This window comes from Hetaerina americana, unplaced genomic scaffold (assembly GCF_022747635.1).
Source record: "Hetaerina americana unplaced genomic scaffold, ioHetAmer1.1.p SCAF_1, whole genome shotgun sequence".
NCBI classification, from domain to species: Eukaryota; Metazoa; Arthropoda; class Insecta; order Odonata; family Calopterygidae; genus Hetaerina; species Hetaerina americana.
Genome location: NW_027286069.1, coordinates 450970 through 472224, shown reverse-complemented (window position 1 = coordinate 472224; position 21255 = coordinate 450970). Strand labels below are relative to the sequence as shown.

The 21255-nt window shown below is 35.4% G+C and overlaps 1 protein-coding gene across 1 annotated transcript in view; it reads left to right on the top strand.

Moving 5' to 3' along the window:
- osp (myosin phosphatase Rho interacting protein outspread) overlaps positions 1 to 20897 on the top strand; it is a 57449-nt gene extending 36552 nt beyond the window's left edge. Inside the window, exons 20-26 of the mRNA XM_071584363.1 lie at positions 399 to 496; positions 2705 to 2774; positions 6231 to 6290; positions 7086 to 7233; positions 12287 to 12401; positions 12616 to 12804; positions 15957 to 20897. Coding sequence (XP_071440464.1) covers positions 399 to 496; positions 2705 to 2774; positions 6231 to 6290; positions 7086 to 7233; positions 12287 to 12401; positions 12616 to 12799 — 675 coding nt within the window. The 3' untranslated portion in view covers positions 12800 to 12804; positions 15957 to 20897. The remainder of the gene's footprint in view (positions 1 to 398; positions 497 to 2704; positions 2775 to 6230; positions 6291 to 7085; positions 7234 to 12286; positions 12402 to 12615; positions 12805 to 15956) is intronic.
- Positions 20898 to 21255: the final 358 nt, after the last annotated feature.

Sequence of the window (21255 nt, the reverse complement as noted above, 5' to 3'; positions counted from 1 at the left end):
GATAGTATATTTGTATCAAAGTTCTTGCAGAAATCAAGCACACCTTCACCTATGTAAATAAAGATGCTAGAAATAAAAATTTGTTTTTAGTAAGTTTTATTGTCATGATCTGTTTATCGTTGTCAAGCTGGTTGAAAAATATTTTATATAGAAATATGGGTTAATCCTATGGCCTGTGAACTTGATGCTTGAATATTGAACTATTTTATTTCCTCTATTCAATGTTGTTATGTGTAATTTGTTTTGTCACCCAGGGAAAACTAGGTAATGAAAATGCCGTATAATTTCCTTAAAAAGTTAAATATTTATTTATCAATTTCTAGCTTGAATTGTTGTTTATTCTTATTTCTTTTTTCATAACCATCAAAAATCCTTACAATTGAATTTGTAATTTTCAGGCAGTGAAATGCTCAGTTAGCAGTAGCAGCCCGGCAGATGAAATTGCGGCCAATGAATTATGTCCCAACTGTGAAGAAATGAATCTCACCATAGAAAGGTATTGTTATTATGCTTATGTGACCTAATTTCACCCTTTTTCTATTCTTTGGCAAACTGACCCAGGTAATTTACTGTATCCACCCTAACTCAAGTCCAGAAAAAGTTATGTCATTTCTTCTCCATAACCCTTTGCATAGGACTGGGTTCCTGATGTTCAGGATCAGATTTTATTCACCAGTATGTTCTCAACAGATTTAATATTTCAGGAGTAAATCTTTCCATTTCAGTGAATGAAGAGTATTCTTTTGCAAATAAATGATGATCATGTACTTGCAACACATCAAAAACATTCATATTCTCTATTGTAACAGGTCCCTGTCATACAGCAGAAATTTCGGACCAAAAGCCTTGAAATATTGTTGATCCTTAGGAAAGAGTCTACTTAAAATGGAGACATTATTCATGAAGTCAGCAAGAAAGAATATAGAGAAAGAACCAAATGGTTGTTATTATAACTAACTCCTCTTTCAGACCAAAGACCCTTCATCCACCCTTCTCCAACTCCCCCCATCATATTAAAAATGCTTTCATGAAGAAGCAGTGCTGGAGCCTTATGCTCGAACCAGTCTCAAAAATCAAGTCAAATGCGTCAAGCTTTACTTTTCCTTTGGTCACAAGGTTATATGAGTCCTCCTGCTTCTGCAAACATTTGAGAGTCTTGATGGATTGGTAAAACAGAGCTTGTAACAGATCCACACGAGACTGCTAAACTTAAAATTGGATGGAAAGGATGAATGGAGCTTCTTACGACCCCTTTGTAAACTGACTATATTAAATCATATTTCCTTAAGCCGTAAAGTTTTTTTTTACATCACTGTAAAAGTAAAAAAGGAGGGAAATATATTGAGATTGGTGTGGTGATTTATGGGGTAAGTTATCCCCTCGCCAGTGATCAGACGCACATTCAAAATATTAAGATATTCACATTTGCTAGGGGAGGGGGGTGTTTCCCAAATGGTTTTACAAAGGAAATTAATACTATCGTCAGGGACCTTATTCGGGAATTTATAAATAGACACAGAGTCACACTGGTTAGCCTTAAGTGGTTTACAGGTATTTTTCCCTTGCCAAGGACTGGCTCTGGGCTACCTTAACCACTTTGGTGTTAATTAGGAAGAGACCGAGTAGGTTTGCAAAAAAATTAATCCAGGGACGTACTTCAGAGGAAGTAATATTTTTAAAGTGTTTCTGATCACTGACAAGGGATTAAACTTTGCCTGTGAATCACCACACCAATCGCAATATGTTCCCTTCATTTTTTTACTTTTACAGTGGTGTAGAAAACCCTTTACCGCTTAAGGAAAATCTTATTTAATTAAAATTAGGTAGTTACATGATTTTTGTATCATCCAACTGAGATTGAAGAATAGTGAGGTATATTTTCTAGTGATATTCTCTCATTGACTTAAAATAATGTCAGTTTGATAGATGAAGTTATGGTTTTCTGTAATTTATCAGTGCTGACAAATAGGTACTTTTCCCCAAAAGTAATTTCATGATCTGTTTAAAAGTATGTGTTAACATGTTACACTGTTAAAAATTCAACCAGGTTGTCACCAGTGTACAATCATTATTTCGGCAAAAAAGTAATTGCTTTTCTGTTGTACTTTGTTAGGCAGGCACCAACCTCCTTCATCTGCCACAATTGCAGTGGATGAATATTTTACAGTGTGCAATTTTATGCTTTTTAATTATTATTGTAGAGCTCTTAATCGATGGTATTCATTGTGCAAACATGGATCCTCATGATGTTTGTCTACTTTTGCATTTAATTTTTTTGTTTTTTGAAAACAGTATCATAGTTCAAATTTTCCTTGTATCTAATGATTCATGGTCTTTCCATGGGTCATCAGATTTGACTTGCAACATTCGTAATTGTAAAATCTGTGCTTAAGAGGAATAATGATAGTGGGCCCAAGATATCTCCATGGTCTCACCCTATATCACTTATGAAACTCCATAGTTGAGATTTAAATTCTTAAACTTTATTTAAATGGCTTGACCAATTTAAATCAGCTAATTTAACCAAAAAGTACAGATATTGTACGAAGGCTACTAAGTATTTTTATGGATAATATAATTTGTTATTTAAATTTTTTTTAAATCCTTCATTTATATTTATGTCACGACTTATGTTTATTGTTTGTCTATATTTTGAAATTCTTTTTTATTTCTCATTTGTGAATATTTTTTATTTTGTTTACAGAATGAAGAAAGAACTATTACTAGAAAAGCATGCTATTGGTAGTCCAGGTGACAACAAAAATTCTGTGCAGGTAATAGGGTTTAGCATATGTAATAAATTGCTGATCATAGAAGTTTAACTCGGTGTAGTGAAGTCCTGCCATTTGAAAGAACATATCTGTCCTATAGAAAAGCATTTAATGAACAAATGTCCTCTTAATGGGCTGCATCTGCTTTAATAGCTGTGGTCTGTCTTTTAATGTATGTTTTTAACCTCCATTTTCATTCTACAGTAAAAACTCATTATTTTGAAATTTAAAAAACAAAAAAGTATGACGTTGAAATTTCCATTTTTAAAAACTTGTTTCATTTCCATATTTGGCCTGTAAAGTCACCATTGTATTAATGTTTTATCTATACACAATAATCCTTAGTAAATTAATCTGGAAAATTTGTGATATATATTTGATGCTATATTTATTAACAAAACACTTGCTATCATGCACATATTAGTAAAACAATATCAAAATGAATCAAAATTCTTGTAAAAATTTGGCTGATAACTCTTAAAGTTATTAAAATGGTATTATTATAAATAATTTTCAGGTGCATCTAATTGTAAAATTCTTGTGCCTTAATTCCTCTCCCATGAGATGCACTGACCCATTGAATGCTATGTGATTTTTCTGGTTATAATTTATGAAAAATACTTGGGTCTGACAGAAAAGTATCAAAGTATTTTGATGTTATTACAAAATATGAAGATAATTGAATTTTGAATCGTAGTATCCCAAAAATTTTTGTCACTGCTGCTAAATCATTTCGACAGTTGTTTTCACTGGGGTAGTTGCTTTTCTCTTAGCTAATGTCATATTTTCTTTCATGAAGAGCATTCACTTTTGCAGTTTAAAATTAGCATAAAGATGGTCTTACTTTTACTTTCTGCCAAGACTTTCAACTAACACTAGAAATCAACGGCCGTTTCATTTTCACCCGTGTGACGTCATGAGTTGGTGCCTCTTTAAACTTTCTTTCATATTTAAGTGAAAGTTTTTGTGCTATTATAGTTCTGGTGCTTATGCACAGGTCATTTATCTGCATTATTCTCTTGCACCATGATGTCCCCAAAAAATTGGCAATATTTTCGCTTCAATTAAAATCGTTTTTGTTGCAACAGTAATCCTGTTCTTCCTGTGATTTATTATCAAGTTCTTATAATGCTCCTCAATCTAGTGGCCATTGAAGAGCGCATGAATGGAAGTTTCTTTTCTCCTATCTACACTCACTGAATCAATCTCCTGCTTCCTCCATTCTTGTATCATCCTCTTAGGCCAAAACACCTCTCAGCTGCCCTGGTTCTGTGTTCTGAAGTGTAATTCATGACTTCAAGTTTAAATTAAGTTCTCATCTCTCCATGTAACTTGTGGCTGTGTAACTTCATATGTAACTCTTAGTTTCTGTTATTATTTTGATATGATCAACATTTTTATTTCTATGCCTTTATGACTTTCGCATTCTACTTCAGTTGAGTGATTCGGAGTTTATCAGGAAAGCTGCGACATACTACCTTGATCAAAAATTTCCCGGAATTTATTCAGAAAATTAAAAATACAAGTTTATTCATCTAAATCTATATTGTCCCCTTCAAAGTAATCCCCATCGACTGCAACACACTTATGCCAGCGCTTGATCCAATCCTCGAAACATTTTTTATATTCGGTTTTCGGTATGTCCATCAGTGCTTCCTGCGATTTTTCCATTACTTCCTCTCGGCTGCTAAAACGCGTTCCCCGTAATGGTTTTTTAACTCGATTGAACAGAAAGAAGTCACAGGGAGCCAAATCAGGTGAATTTGGTGGCTGTTGGATGGTATTTGTTGCATTTTTCGTCAAAAAATTACGAATAATGATAGCACTGTGCGACGGTGCGTTATCATGGTGCAAAATCCACGAGTTTTCTGCCCACATTTCTGGTCTCTTTCGGCGAATTGCTTCACGCAAACGTCTCATAACGCCCTAATAATACTCTTTGTTTACTGTCTGGCCTTGTGGCAAAAATTCATGATGCACTACACCGTTGTAATCCATGAAAACCGTCAGCATTGCCTTCTTTTTTGACTGAAAACGACGTGGTTTTTTTGGTCTCGGCTCATTTGGTGAACGCCATTCACTTGCCTGATGTCTGGATTGCGTGTCGTACTCATAAACCCACGTCTCGTCTCCAGTAATGATCCTTTTGATGAATGTGGGATCGGATTCAGCCTCGCAAATCATGTCTTTTGCGACGTCAACACGGTCTCTTTTTTGCATGAAATTGAGGTCTTTCGGCACCAACTTTGCTGCTACACGACGGAAACCCAAATCATTAACCACAATGTCTTGGGCGGATCCATAGGCAATGTTCAAGTCCTCCGCTATTTCTCTGATGGTTAATTTGCGGTTATTGACCAACATTTCTTTTACTTTATCAATTTTTCACCGACTTTCGATGTCGATGGTCTGCCACTGCGTTCATCATCTTCGATTGACTCACGACCACTTCTGAACCGCTCCTGCCACTGGTAAACGACCGTTTTTTTTAGAGAATCGTTGCCGAAACACTTCCAACATTTCCAACGTCCGTGCGCCACTAAATCCGTTTTTTACGCAAAATTTAATACAAGTTCGTTGTTGCAAATTTAAATCCATTTCTGAAATTGTAAAAAATCGCCAACACACACAGAGATAGATGTACTCTTGGCTACGTAACTTTTGCAAATGTCAAGTTATGACACTAAGATTTAAAGGGAATATCAACAACAGATGTACCAATTTAACAAAAAAAACGGAACTCAAATCGGAACGATGGGAGCGCCACACGGTGGTTATTCCGGGAACCTTTTGATCAAGGTAGTATTAGCAGAGGTACAATGTCCCCATAGTCCAATTTATACAAGTTTTGCAGCAGCTTATCAAGTGAGATGGAGCTTAACACACTACATTGTATGCATGTACAATTTTCTTGGCAATTATTTTAGGAAGTCTTTTAAGGAAATATTGAAACTGTATTGCTTACTAGCTGCCTCAAAACTGTAATATTATCGACGTTTGTAATAAAGGCAACCATTTTCTATGCTTTATGTGGGAAAAAATGCCTATAGTATTTTTTCTGGCAGATCAGCTCACGTCTTAAAGGTTGAAGTTATAACCTGTATACCCTCAGCTGATACAATACATAATGATTTTAGAGCACATTTTGTTGTGAAAAAAGTGCATCTTATGGCCTGGGAAATATGGTACTTAAAATTTTGTGGTAAAATTATTTTTACTCATTTATTATAAGTATATCAGTTCAGTAATGTTGTCATATTTATCTGTGAAAATTTTTCCGTGTGTGCTCAAGATAAATTCTCAGGATGATCTCTAGTTATTTTTTGTTTATTATTCTTAAGCAAGAGTGTCACTAGAATAAAAATGTTCTGATGTACTGTTAGAATGTATGCTCCAACTTATTGTCCTTGCCTCTGTTAGCAATTTCAATTAATGTTTTGTTATTTTCTGTCATGTAAGGTGCAGGATGGAGGTCCAGATATGGTTGAGAGGTACAGGGAGGAAATAGAGCAGTTGAGGGTGAGTGATTATGTTCCCTAGCAAGTTCAGTTAATCTCTCGTATTTATATAATGTGGTCAGTTGCTAATTCATGCGCCAGAAATATATTTTGATGTCCAGATTATAGGGAAGTTTGTTTAGCCAATTACTGCATGACTTGATATTAAATTTAATGGGGCTTCCTCCTTTTCTACTGATCAATAATTGCATCATTGAGCAAAGAAAGCAAGGTAAAGCAATGTGAAAAAGAACAAAAGTCCTTGAAACATATTAAAATTTATCCATGTATTTTGCGAAAAACTTAACTTCGATTCTTCTATTGAAGAATTGGCATTTGACTAAATAGGGAGGAAGAGGATGATGGAGTAAAAATAAATAAAGCTGGAAAGCAGAATTATCACATTAATGGAAGTTGAGGAGAAAAATTAAGAGAAAATAAGCAAAGTTAGGAAAGAAGGAAAAAGGTGAAGTTAGGCATTTTAGAACTAAATAAAAAAATTACGTTGATATAAAAAATTGTGGTGATTATTGGAGCCTAATAGTTGTAATTAATAAATGCTGTTATTATTGTGTAATTATTATTTCATTGATTCAATATCTCACAGTGCATATAAAAGTATACATTAGCTCTTGAGTTGTCAAGTCCCCTAAGACTCACATCTGAGATTATTTCGTAATATTGCGAAGGACTGATTTCTGCCTAAATTTTCATCTGTGTACTTTTACTTGGCTAAAATTACTTTCAAAATCGATGCCCTTGGAAGGTTTTATCTTAGCACTGCTAGAAGATTAATACTATTTGTTTTGTTCTGTAGGCACTCTGTGAGAAAGGTATGAGAGCAATGGATGCTTCACACCAGCGTGTGATTCGCGAGATGGAGGAGAAACACAAAGACGAGGTGCTTCGAGTGCATCGTGAGAAGGAGCAGGCCCTGCGTGAGGAGACAAAGGCTACTTTAGCAGGTAAGTCTCTTGATCATCCCAGTCTATTTTAGATTGCCAAACTGCTGTAGCCAATGTTCAAATTTAAGGCTTTAGAGCTTCAAGAAAAGGCAGCTATGTGTGCTCACTGTATTATTACTCTCAAGTGAAACAACTTAATTCTGAAATTTTCCTCTTAAGAAATGGTGTTGCAATCAAGATAAGTCATGTTGCAACCTTATCATTTACTGACCTTTCCAGCAAGTGAACCCAGGCAGAGCTCAAAGGTCAAACATTGCAGCATCATGCCATTTCATTTCACCCCCAGCACCTCCCCCATAGTTCGAAGAAGTTGAAGTAGTTCAGCCTGTTTTATCAGCTGGAGTTATGTTGCTTCACCAGTGTCATGATTGCAGAAGATTTTCTTGACCATTTTCATTCAAGAGATTTAATGTCCATTCACTTAATTAATGTGACATTAAATGTCGTGGACAATAGAAATGAGGAAAAATAATTGGTGAACTTAGATTAGGAAAATGGGAGGGAAGAGAAGAAAGGCTTATAGAAATAATAGTGCATTTAAAGTAAGTGCTTGTAATTTCCTGATTGAAAATCACTGCTGGAGAATAGATCAATTAAAAAAGCCAGAAGACAGGATAATATTAACTTGACTGCTTTCTAATGCAGGAGAGATTCAGGAAACCAGTGAAAGTTTTAGCAGTGGAAACAGATAGAAAGTGGGAAAATAGAAAGAAATTTATTTAAGGTGGGCTGGAATAGAATGTGCACTGGAAGAAGAGTATCAGAACATTAGAAATTGAGAGAAAGGACCACAGTATAATGAAATTACAACAAATGATAACTGCAAGGAAAAAACCAATTGAAGAATGGGTGAAGAATATATGAAATAAATTGAAAATGATTTGTTACCTGGAAACTATTTAAACAGACAATGGAATACTACCTTGATCAAAAATTTCCCGGAATTTATTCAGAAAATTAAAAATACAAGTTTATTCATCTAAATCTATATTGTCCCCTTCAAAGTAATCCCCATCGACTGCAACACACTTATGCCAGCGCTTGATCCAATCCTCGAAACATTTTTTATATTCGGTTTTCGGTATGTCCATCAGTGCTTCCTGCGATTTTTCCATTACTTCCTCTCGGCTGCTAAAACGCGTTCCCCGTAATGGTTTTTTAACTCGATTGAACGGGAACGTTCGACTCGAAGGAATGGGAACGCCGCTGGAACAAGTGTATTGACTCACAAGGGTCCTATTTTGAGGAATATTAGCTTAAGATATGTAAAAGTGTAATAATTTTTTTTTCCTGAGCTCAGTACACTTATTTTCCGGACGAACCCTGTAAATCACCTGATGTTATCATATGGCTCTTTTACAACAGAGAAACCAATGATCAACCAAAAGATGAGCTGATCATGGAGGCAATGGACTATTAGGCACTAAATCGAATGTCATATAACATTTGCATATTTAAAAAAGGGGAGGCTATTTATTAGATGCAGATCCCATTATTTGTTATTATTATCATTATGGTTATTAATGACGTTACTACAGTTATGCATAAAAGCCCAGGGACTACGAAAATCACACAATTTGAATTATACTGACGGTGTTTAGAGGAGTAATAAACCTGGTCCCAAAGCCAAATAATCCAGCCAATGAGCTATCCTTTGCCTAATAACATTCCAACAGACAAAGTAAATACTTTCAAGGTCATCAAAACCTGCATGAACACTAAAATTCATACGCCCCACTAGGATATCATTACACATAATTATATTCCGATCACAGATATTTTAACCAAATTGAATTTATTCACGATTATAAACTGTCATGAAAACATACTTATCATATGATTTCGAATCGCTTCAAACTGAAAAGACATCACTTACCATAAGCTGAATGCCATGATTTCGCTCTACTGCTGTTTCCCTGACGTCACTTACAAGTCCCAGATCAATAACTCCATCTAAGATGCCCTTTCCTTCTGCACTTGAATCACGGTAATACAGTAATCCACTTCCATTCAAAACAAACCAGTGTTTACTCCATTCCTGTAAAAGTAAATTGAGAATATGAGAACTTTTGGCATACTACCTTGATCAAAAATTTCCCGGAATTTATTCAGAAAATTAAAAATACAAGTTTATTCATCTAAATCTATATTGTCCCCTTCAAAGTAATCCCCATCGACTGCAACACACTTATGCCAGCGCTTGATCCAATCCTCGAAACATTTTTTATATTCGGTTTTCGGTATGTCCATCAGTGCTTCCTGCGATTTTTCCATTACTTCCTCTCGGCTGCTAAAACGCGTTCCCCGTAATGGTTTTTTAACTCGATTGAACAGAAAGAAGTCACAGGGAGCCAAATCAGGTGAATTTGGTGGCTGTTGGATGGTATTTGTTGCATTTTTCGTCAAAAAATTACGAATAATGATAGCACTGTGCGACGGTGCGTTATCATGGTGCAAAATCCACGAGTTTTCTGCCCACATTTCTGGTCTCTTTCGGCGAATTGCTTCACGCAAACGTCTCATAACGCCCAAATAATACTCTTTGTTTACTGTCTGGCCTTGTGGCAAAAATTCATGATGCACTACACCGTTGTAATCCATGAAAACCGTCAGCATTGCCTTCTTTTTTGACTGAAAACGACGTGGTTTTTTTGGTCTCGGCTCATTTGGTGAACGCCATTCACTTGCCTGATGTCTGGATTGCGTGTCGTACTCATAAACCCACGTCTCGTCTCCAGTAATGATCCTTTTGATGAATGTGGGATCGGATTCAGCCTCGCAAATCATGTCTTTTGCGACGTCAACACGGTCTCTTTTTTGCATGAAATTGAGGTCTTTCGGCACCAACTTTGCTGCTACACGACGGAAACCCAAATCATTAACCACAATGTCTTGGGCGGATCCATAGGCAATGTTCAAGTCCTCCGCTATTTCTCTGATGGTTAATTTGCGGTTATTGACCAACATTTCTTTTACTTTATCAATTTTTCACCGACTTTCGATGTCGATGGTCTGCCACTGCGTTCATCATCTTCGATTGACTCTTGACCACTTCTGAACCGCTCGTGCCACTGGTAAACGACCGTTTTTTTTAGAGAATCGTTGCCGAAACACTTTTCCAACATTTCCAACGACCGTGCGCCACTAAATCCGTTTTTTACGCAAAATTTAATACAAGTTCGTTGTTGCAAATTTAAATCCATTTCTGAAATTGTAAAAAATCGCCAACACACACAGAGATAGATGTACTCTTGGCTACGTAACTTTTGCAAATGTCAAGTTATGACACTAAGATTTAAAGGGAATATCAACAACAGATGTACCAATTTAACAAAAAAAACAGAACTCAAATCGGAACGATGGGAGCGCCACACGGTGGTTATTCCGGGGACTTTTTGATCAAGGTAGTACTAAGAAACCAAGTCGAAAATGCAATGCAAGATGTGATTTGGAATTTTATTTTTTACTATTTCATTCTAAAATAAATGAGATTTTTATTTTAGTAATCATAATCAATTTCAACTCGTTTGCTTTAACATACTAATTAAATTCTACAAAGCATGCCAAAACTACTATATTAACAGAGCATTAGTTTTTAGCAATTAATGCGAGTAATATGAATACACAAATGAATATATGTGTATGAATACCAAAGGAAATTCAAAAGTTAAATGGATTTAAAAATGCAATATAGAAACATGTTTACTGTATAAATATTTATATAAATACGTTTGTGTCATATTCAATGTAAAATGAAAAAGAAATGCAAAAAGATTATTTTTTGGCAGGAGTTTTTGGATGAGAATTTCTTTAGTTAATGTTGAACTATCTTATGTGTAACATAGCCTTTCCTTTTTTAGTTCAAATGAGAGATTCTAAGTACTCCTGTAAATCCAAATTTATGAATTCTACCTGTGTTTCTAATAAATTACTGTGATAGATAACAGAATTTTTAGATCAAAATAATAAAATAAATACACACTGTTAGCATGGCAGAGCTTCAAATAGCTATTAAGCGGAAGTATTAATGTGAATCTCCTGAAGAAGATTCAGATGATGTTGCATGTCATTTTTTCAGTTGTTTAATACAAATGCAAAATATCTCTGCATATTTAATTGTGTTGAAAGAAAGGTGCTAGAATTGTATTTTAAGTGTCTGTATTCATTCTTGATTTATTACACAAGTTTTGTTCTGTAGGGTCTGCTCTGTTCAAATTGGTAAAATATTGAGTGCATTTCAACACTGTGAACACTGGGATTTGATCTACGTTCCCCCAAAGGTTATTAGTAAAACCAATATAAATTAAATGTATTTAATGAAATAACCTTTCTAAGGTATTTATGGCAATGGCCGTTTTATAAGACATGTATGCCAATATGTAATTTTGTTCTCAAAATTCCCTCTTGGAAGTAGTTTCCCCATCGGGTGTCATGTGAGTCAATTACCATTTTACATATCCAACTTCAGTGCACAGAACCATTCAATTCAATTATTAAGGGGAAATCCGATTTGCACTCTGGTGAATTTTATTTAATCAAACTTGGACTACTACTAATGAATGAGACATGACTGTAATAATCACAAAAAAATGCTCTTAGAAGTTCAAATGCAAACAGACTTTTTTACAAGCTCGATATGTCTTACTGAATGCATAGAATGGAAACAGGCAAGACTTCAAAAAGCTTCTAACACCTCTTTTTCCCAATTAAAGGGTGCTGCACACCTATCATTAACTAGCTATCATTACCCCCAAAGAGAAGAGCAGGGCACATAAGTTGATGTGGTTTGCAGTCAAAGTGTTAATATTATGTCATCTTGGTCTTTTTTTCATCAAATCGAAATGCCAACTATGCTGCAGGAGCCATTTTGTTCTCTTGCATTTAACTCCCTGACTTAATTATTCTATCATTACAATAAAGAAAAATGTTGACTTGGGAAACTGATAGAATTATTTTAGAAGATTTTTTCTGTAATTTTGGGTATGCACATACCGTATGGTAAGCACTCTCCACTTCTTAAAACTCATTCGCTTGTATTTTTTTCATCTTTCAGCCCTGGATGCTATGCGTAAAGCACACGAAACTGAAGTCCAGCGTGAAGTGGCAAAATTCAAAGAAGAATTCACACGTAGGATGTCAGCAAAACAAGAGTTAAGCTCACAGCATAAGTAAGTTCATCTGCTTTTTGTCTTAGTTTAGATTAGACTGGTTATAATGCACAATGTGTTACTTTTTCTATTTAAATCTTCTTTAATAAATCAGTAGTGCCAAAGAACATTTAGCAAGTTGCGTCCCATAGTATATGTTAGACTCTAAACCTTAAAACTATAATTTGTGACCCATTGATCCAGTTTTACTTCACGCATGCATCACGTTTTGCAGGGCTGAGATGGAAGGTATTCGCCAGGAGATTCTTTCCCTCTCTCAGCGCTATTCTTCCAAGTGCCTCGAGTGTGCATCCCTGAGGGAACAGCTTCGGATTGCTAACACTATGATGAGTGGAGAGATGCCAGCAGCAGCGGGCGTCACAACAGCACTTGGTGAAGTGAGACCTGGGCATTCATAGCAAAGGTGATTAACTTTAGCATGAGGCATGAAAATGTGTAATCAAAGTTGTAAATTCATCCATAAAATGGAGTATAATGAGAAATTTTTATGATTCTGTAATAAATCATACTTGGTATAATTAATTTATTACCTTTTTCATATTGGTGGTTGACCTTACCAAACGTTACTTCGACGACACAAAATGGCTTTGAGTGTTTTAAGTTTTTGAGTTTTTCAAAAAAAAAAATGAGAGAGGTGCGACTTGCATTTGTACAGCATTAGTTTAAATATAAAGATCTGAATCATTTCTCAAATGCACTTCTTGCTATTAGAGCTCAAATTTTATTTTAAAAAGTAATACCAATAGAAAGAGTAGTAGTTGTAGTAGTATTTAGGGAAGGCAACAGACAGCTAAGTAAGGTCATTGGTGCCATTAGGGATGGTTGGGAAAGGAGGGGTGAGGAGAAACCCGACGTTGGCATTAGCCTACTCGTGTCGAAAGGTGCCGAAGAGTGCACCAGTTTAACATCCCATCCGACAGACGTTGTACTAATTTAAAGTGCTCTTCACAAAGCACCTCAAGTAGGAAACAGGATACCGCTGAAAAATATTTGTTATCTCCAGGATTTGAACCTGGGCCCTCTCTGTGGGAAGCTTGTACATAAGCCACCGCACCATCCTGATCCCCAAATAGAAAGAATCTTCTTTTATGATAAGTAAGGGTTTTTAATAGTTTTTATTACATAAGTGAACATTTAGCTTATTCGGTGAATACCTAGGATTTAAAAACACATGTCATGGAAACTAAAAACCACTGATGTCCATCCTCGTGTATTGTGTGATGGTTGTGCATGCAAAAGACATGGGCATTTGTCAATGAAGCACAGAAAATTGTGTGATGTTCAATAAATAATGGTCATAGCTTTTTAATGCCATGCCTTCAAATTTTTATATTTTGATGGTTCTTCTCAAAGTAGTCCCTGTTTGAAGCAATGCACTTATCCCACCTTTTTCCGGTATTCAGAACATGCTGGAAGACCTTTGACTGGTCCTTTAATATCACCTCATCAATCTTTACCACTGCTTCAGATGTTAAAAGATGCTTTCCTCAAAGGTGTTTGTTTGCATTGGGGAAGAGGGAAAGGTGACATGAGGCAAGGCCTGGACTCGAGGGGGGAGCGGTAGATGGAATAGGCTTCACATTGATTTTTGCAAATATTCAGACACAACATTTGCGATGTGTTGCCGTACATTATCATGGTGCAGCATTCAACCTGTTGATTTGGGATGTGGTTCTTTTGCAATTGACTTGGCCTTGAAGAAATTTCACTGTATATGAATCGTATATTGCATTTATACTGGTGCAGCTGGCTGATATGTACCATTCCCTGAATATTGAAAAACGGTATGACCATACCTCTCCCAGCAGAAGCCACCCCTTGGGTTTTTGCTGGGGTTGGTTGTGCCAGAGGTTTCGACGCGGAGTTTTGCTGTTTGCTCGATTTCAAAATGATTTTTAGCCAAATTTCATCCACGGTGGTTACTATTGGAATAAATTCCTCATCATCCTTTCAGCTCCAACTGAAAAAAACCTGCGTACAAATTTCCTGTTGTTTGATTATAAGTAGTCTCGTTATTCACTTTGCACAAACACATCTTGTGTACAATTTTTAGTCACCAACAAGTGGGTGGCACCCGTTGAAATTTATTGTCAATATTTCCAGGTCTTTTATTTTTATTTCATAATCTTCTCTTAGAATGGCAGGGGCATTGTTAAATCCTCTCCCATACTGAAGCTACCACCATGATGAATGAATGTGAAAAGCCACTTAAAATATGCTTGCATGTAATTTAGGAGAAGATTAATGCCATTAGGAAAGAAATACAAAAGCTCAGAGGAAATGGTCCATTCAATTCTTGGATGTCTCCATTTTTCGGGTTCCCGCCGTGTTGGTAGTCATGCTTGACGGCAGTTTCGCCTGGATTCCACCAGGCGTCTTCAGGTCGAAGTGCTGATATCATTTTGGCTGCGCTTATATAGCCCTCGCTCTCTCGCTGCTGCGTTGTGATTGGTTGGTTTCTGGAACACTCTCTTCCAGGCGTTCGTCAGGTGGTAACCGTCTTCCCGGTTGAAATTTCTCGGCGTTTTTGTGATCTCAATTGATTCTCTAATCAGCCGAGGATAGTATCTTCTTTCCTTGGTGATTATCTCGGCTTCGTCAAATTTGATGTCGTGTCCGGGTTCGCTCCAGGCATGCTCGGCGACTGCTGATAGGCTGAATTTCTTATTCTTTGTTGCCCTCTTGTGTTCTCGCAGGCGGGTCTTCATGGACCTGCATGTCTCGCCGATATACGATTTGCCGCAAGATCAAGGCACGCGGTACACACCTTCGAGAAGACCTCTCGGGATCTTGTCCTTGGGCCTTGGAATTATCTGGCTTATTTTTGTCACACAGTTAAATCTTGTGACAATGTCTTTCTTCTTCAGGACCCTCGAGATCTTTTCACTTGTGCCGGCGACGTAGGGGATGATGGCATAGGTTCGATCCAACATTCAATTCTTGCCTAAATGATATTTTCAATGATGGTTATAGTGTGGCAGCTGGTGAAATGTGGCGCTTGTGATTGTATGATGCTGGCCCCTCTCCCTTACATCTAGCGGTAAAGGTAAAGGATATTCATTAGCCCATGTAGCACATTCTTCATCTCTAATCCTTGCTGTGACTGGTGCCTCCTCTTGAAACTATATTCATCATAGAAGAAAATAGTTATTGAGGCACCCAACTGCAGTTTAAATGGAAGTTGCATGCTTCTCATAGATTAGGCAGGAAGTACTTTCAAAAACAAAGGAGATAATCATGTAATTGGACTAGGCTGTACACGCAGTAATAAGGATGGGAAGAAATTGTTAATTAATCATGAACAGGCTTACTAGTAAAATACATACACAATATGTTTTAGTGGGTTAATTATTGACCATGTATTTTCATGATTTAATAATGAATGTTAGCATGGATGTTATACATTGATGGCATAATGATGAGTACATATATTGAGGTTTTATTGTGCAGTAATAAGTTCCAAGTTGTAACTCCTGACAGTTTGTGCTGCAAACGAGTTTGGTGTATTATGATGAGTGTATAATAATTTCTCTTTCTTCATTATTTTCTTTACAGTGCTCAAAAAGAGGATGTGCAAGTTTGTAGTTGAAATGCATTCATTGAGATAGAGATGTTCTTAGTCAAAGGTGACATCATCATGATTGGAATGGTATTCAGCATGGTGACATCTACATCAAGCATTCTGAGCCAAACAGAACTTGGCGATGAAGACGGGTTGTAAATAGCATAGTGTATTATTGTGAAGGAAGGGCCTTGTATACATTACTTTAAGCATCATATAATATTGTAATATCATTTGTGGTGATGAGGGATATTTGTTCACTCCAGAAATCAACAGAAGTCATGAAAAATTACGTGTGCACCATAGCTCATAATATTATTGTGATTTTTAAAATACACAATCCCATATAAAACATTGTTAATGCTGTGCTCATGCAAATTATTGCTTTTGTCACATTCTTACCAGCAGTGGCCTGACAAGATAGTCATTACTCTCTTTGACATGAAATAATAGTTAAGCCCCTTCTGATTGTAATGTTTGCAATATATAAGTTGATGTATAGTAGCTGGTAAAATCGATGTACAATTCTGGATGGGCATGAAATACTCAAGAATTGTGAACAAATCAATTGAGCAAATTCTAATAGCTAAAATTTGCCAGACTATGATTTGAGTTACATAAACAGTATGATGATGTCAGGTAAGCCATCCTGTGTACATTCCTTTCATCTACCTGCCATAATAATTACCTAAAGTTGGTTTTGCATCATGAAGAGCCTTAGGCACTGATAGTATCAGGTATGGTAATGCTTGGCTATCATGACAGGATGGGTTACTCCCAATATATTTTGGATATCAGTTTAAAGCAGCTTTTAATCAGTACTTAGTGATATGTTAACTTTGAAATCTATTTACAATTGCCACTTCCTATTAAAAATTTATATTGTTTCTTAATTAAATGAGTACTTTTATAGTTTTCATGAAATCTATGGGAATGTTTTCATTTCTTTCTGGAAGGGTAATGGTGGAGAGAGAACTTTTAGCTCTCTTAATAATTCTTCTTTATGCCCAATGGTTACATTGCGATCATAGGATCTTTGAGCTTAAGTTTGAAATGAAATTAGAGTTCGGAGTTCATTAGCGATCTCTTGACCATGTGTTTTAACTGATGCACATTTTTGATTCACCATTTTTCTTAGTGAAACACTCCTTGTGTTTTATTTTATGGGACCAACTTTTTCTTCGTGGTCATTTTCTTATTTGTCACATTGTCAGATGGAGACAAGCACAGGCACTGCCAACTTAATTTTCTATGGAAATTATAGAAAACTAAAAGTTAAAACTAGCAGTAGCATTTGCAGACAGAAGGTCTGTGCAATGGGTGAGTTATGAATGGAAACAGTAGTATTTGTGTATTAGCCATTCTGTATGCTACACTCTGTTGTATACAGATTTTCTTCCTACTCTGTGTTTAATGTACGAAAAAACAAGTCATTTATTTCTGTATTCTATTTCTGTTCATGATGTTTAGGACCATATAGTGCTTAATATCACCAATGGATTGCCAAAATCCCACTAAAGCAACATTTAGTAGTCAGAATATTGGACACCAAATATGTTATTCTGAATTCAATTTTCTGGAGTACAAAGGTACCACCAATGTCATTTAAATCATGGAGGGGAAATTGAAGGATTTTCTTTCTATCAATCTTTCTCTGCTGAATGTGATGGTTATCCATAAACCATATGTTTTCTCTGATGTCCTCAAATTAGATTCCAATGAGTTCGGTGTGCGTATCAAACCAGTGGTCTCAAGGTCTGTTTTATAGATTAAAATTTATAATTCTCTGCATTATGTATTGTAAAATTTTATGCAGGGCCGAGTACTTTTTAACCATCCTCAGTAGAATGCCTCTTTCTACCAAACTGATGTGGGCTGTCCAGTTAATAGCACGTGTCCTCTATCAGTGCATTGGATTACCGTATTCAAATTTGAGAGGTGTTGATTATTTTTTTTAGAATTTGTCTTTGTGTGATTATTTGTGCCAATATCCAATGTTTCCTAATTGAACACATTTATATGATAAGCAATAGAATTTTTCATAGTTTGCACAATTGAAGACAATTTTTTAAAAAAGATTAAAAGAATGCCAGATCAACTTTTAGTAGCCCCGCACGGTTCCTCCAAAATTCTGCACATGTGGTGAGATAAAAATGAAGTTGACATAAGTCTAACTCTTGTAAAACATAAACGTATGATTCGTATATTTTGAGGGTTTCATATTCGTGTATTTGGGGATTTTATCCATGCATAACTTTTACAAACATATGTACAGGAAATCACGAATAGATATTCATCAACACCATTGCATGAAAGGCTTCATAAAAATATACATGATTACACACAAATTGGCAAAAGGCTGAATACAAAGAAATATTTTTAAAATTTATGGTTTATGTGTTAACTATTTGGCAAAGATTATGAGTCATCATGTTTAATGGAAAATCAAAATGATGCAACCATGCAATTAATTTTGTGTTCATTTAATTTCCTGTAGTGAGTTAAAATTTTAATTATCTGGCATGTTTATTACTCATCAACATAAAATGAAATGAATTTGGCAGCATACATTAGTCTATTAAAGCATTCAGTATTGAATGAGTAACAACAGTTTATATGCACTATTGAGTCTATATATTGTCTGATTCAAGTGGATTCTTTGGGTTGAACCAAAAAGTTTCTGAAACAGTTTTTGTCATTTGTGGTTTCTGGAATTAGATTGATTGATCAAAGTATCATTTCATTCCATTTTGGCTTTTTTATGAATCAAATCATTTTGTGGGTACTCTTTGTGGGCCATTACTGCATATGGCCTTGCAAAAATGTAAGCATCACTAGCGGTGGTTTAAGCCAGACTGACCAGTCCTTAGGTTTGTTGTTTAATGTCTGGCATTGTTTTACAGTTGCTGACCCCCTCTCTTATGGGGAAAAAGTAATTTTGCATTGGGAATGTTCAGTTTCCATTAATAGCTTGCCTCTATTTCCTGTCATTATTACTTCTAGCTCAATCACTGGACCTTTACTTCCAGTCTTAACTCCACATCTTACTTCAGTTCTCCTATCCTCTGCATAGCAGATTTCACACTCCATTTTCACTGTGTTACTAACAAATTTTATTGAATTGCAAGGAGATGCTAACTTTTAGTTAACCTTTCATGTTATGGATGATATTACGACCTTTACAGAAAGTAGTTTTAATTCAGGCTCCCACTTACAGAAATATACGCCTGAAATTTCCAGTCAGATTCACTTCCTTATTTCATGGGCCAAGATATATAGAGTTTTTTAAATGTAATATATCTAAGTACCAATAAGTGCCTAGGATTCTTACCTTAAATACAAGTAGTACCTAGCTACTGATTCCTAGGTTATTTTTCCTCAGTACAGGCACTTTTAGGATTCCTTATCTGAGGGCTGTTACTGCAACCTTAGGTTAATTAGCCTAAACGCAGGCACCTAGATTTTCCCCCATTACCGGTCCCGGATGGAAATAGATATGCATTTATAGACATTCCTGACATTTTATAATAATGACAAAATGAAAGTGTTTTTGGTCTAGTGATGTAGCTATTTGTTTTAAAAAAAATGTCCACCTTCTATGACACTTTCACTTTAAAATGCACCAAATTATACCCTTCCAGGACTTAATGTATGACTGTATTGGATCATATGTACGGAAAAAACCTATAAAATATTTGAGTCTTATTTACTTTTAGAAACAAACAATAATGTGTTCTTAGTCAACAAATGTTTTGAAGAAATGTACACGCAATGTCTTCTATAACATACCAGTGATATTTGAAGTCTTGGTCTGTGATCAAATGGTAATGGAAGCTTAGCAAAGTATTTCATCGGACCAATATTTCAAAGATAGTTCTTGGAATTAGTCATTGGAGCTAGCTAGCTCCCAGCTCTAAATTTGATATGATTGAGTTCATTTCAATAGCTTGAACAGTATGCATAGTTTTGATGTGTACTTAGATTGTTGCCAACTGTCTTCATGAGTGAATCTTGTTAAGATTTATATGCATCTTATATAATCCATTGACTGATGCTATTGTTCAAAGCCATACTTATGAGCTGAGAACTCAAATGTTGGCTGCCAGTGACTAACTTTGGTGAGAGTACTGTTGTGCCTTATATGGACTGCAAGCCTCCAGACAATATTGAAAATTTTTGATAAAGGAATGCTGCATTCTGTATGTAACACACAACCTCCACAGTGAAACAATTACATAAATATTTATTGATAATAGAATCCAAAAAAATCTTAAACCCTTTTCTGATGCATTTAATGCGATATGCTTTTAAAATGTATATTTTGACCAGTTTTGTTGTTGTATTGTTTATACATAATGTGATTTCTTGTGTGATCTGGACGCAATCATTTAGTTCATCTTGACTAAAAATACATTTTTACCATCATTGATTTCCTAGCCAGTTTGATTGTCTTCCCATTTATGGTAATTTTCTTGAGTACCTGTGTAGAAATTATGTGAAGTTTTTGTTGATGACATTTATATTGTTTTGATGAAATGATATTGAATTGACATAACTATTATAATGGAGGAGTATTTCTTACTCTCTTATAATTTTTTATAATTTTTGTGGTGGTTAATTTTTTGAGAAGCAGTTTGCATTAATAAATTCTATAAACAATTCCATAGATGATTGCTGTTGAACTGAAAATGGATTAGTGAACCAAAGGCATATGTAAGATTTACTGGACCATTATTGTTAATAGCTCATTTTGATTGAGAATAATTTGTCCTGGTTGGTTTCAATTATCCTTCTCCACTATGTATTAAATATTGTATAGTAGTTATTGAGAATCTATTTAAACAGGTTATGTCGATGTAGCAGATATGACATGAATCTCATTTTTATTTTATTGGAAATGGAAATGTTATTTTCAAGTCTTCACCAAATATGTATGTGATGCTTAAAACTATTTTATTGTCTAACTTTGTTATGTATATAAAACAAAATATACTCATTGTTAAGTTCATCATAAAGGATTTTTTATTTCCAAACCATTTTATTATTGACATAATTAATGTGTGTTTTCTCCTCTTCCCTGTGATCCCATTTAAAATCTTAGATTGACTAAATGAAGCTTCTGTTTCCCAAGTGACATTTAACTGTGCCATGTTTTAAATGGCGTTGCTTAGAAAAGGATGTGTGCTGCTGTTGCCACAGAAGTACAACCTGTTTTATATTATGTTAATTCTCACGTATGCAATACCCCTTGTACAGAAAAGAAAAATTCAGTGTTTATAAAGAAAATGAAAT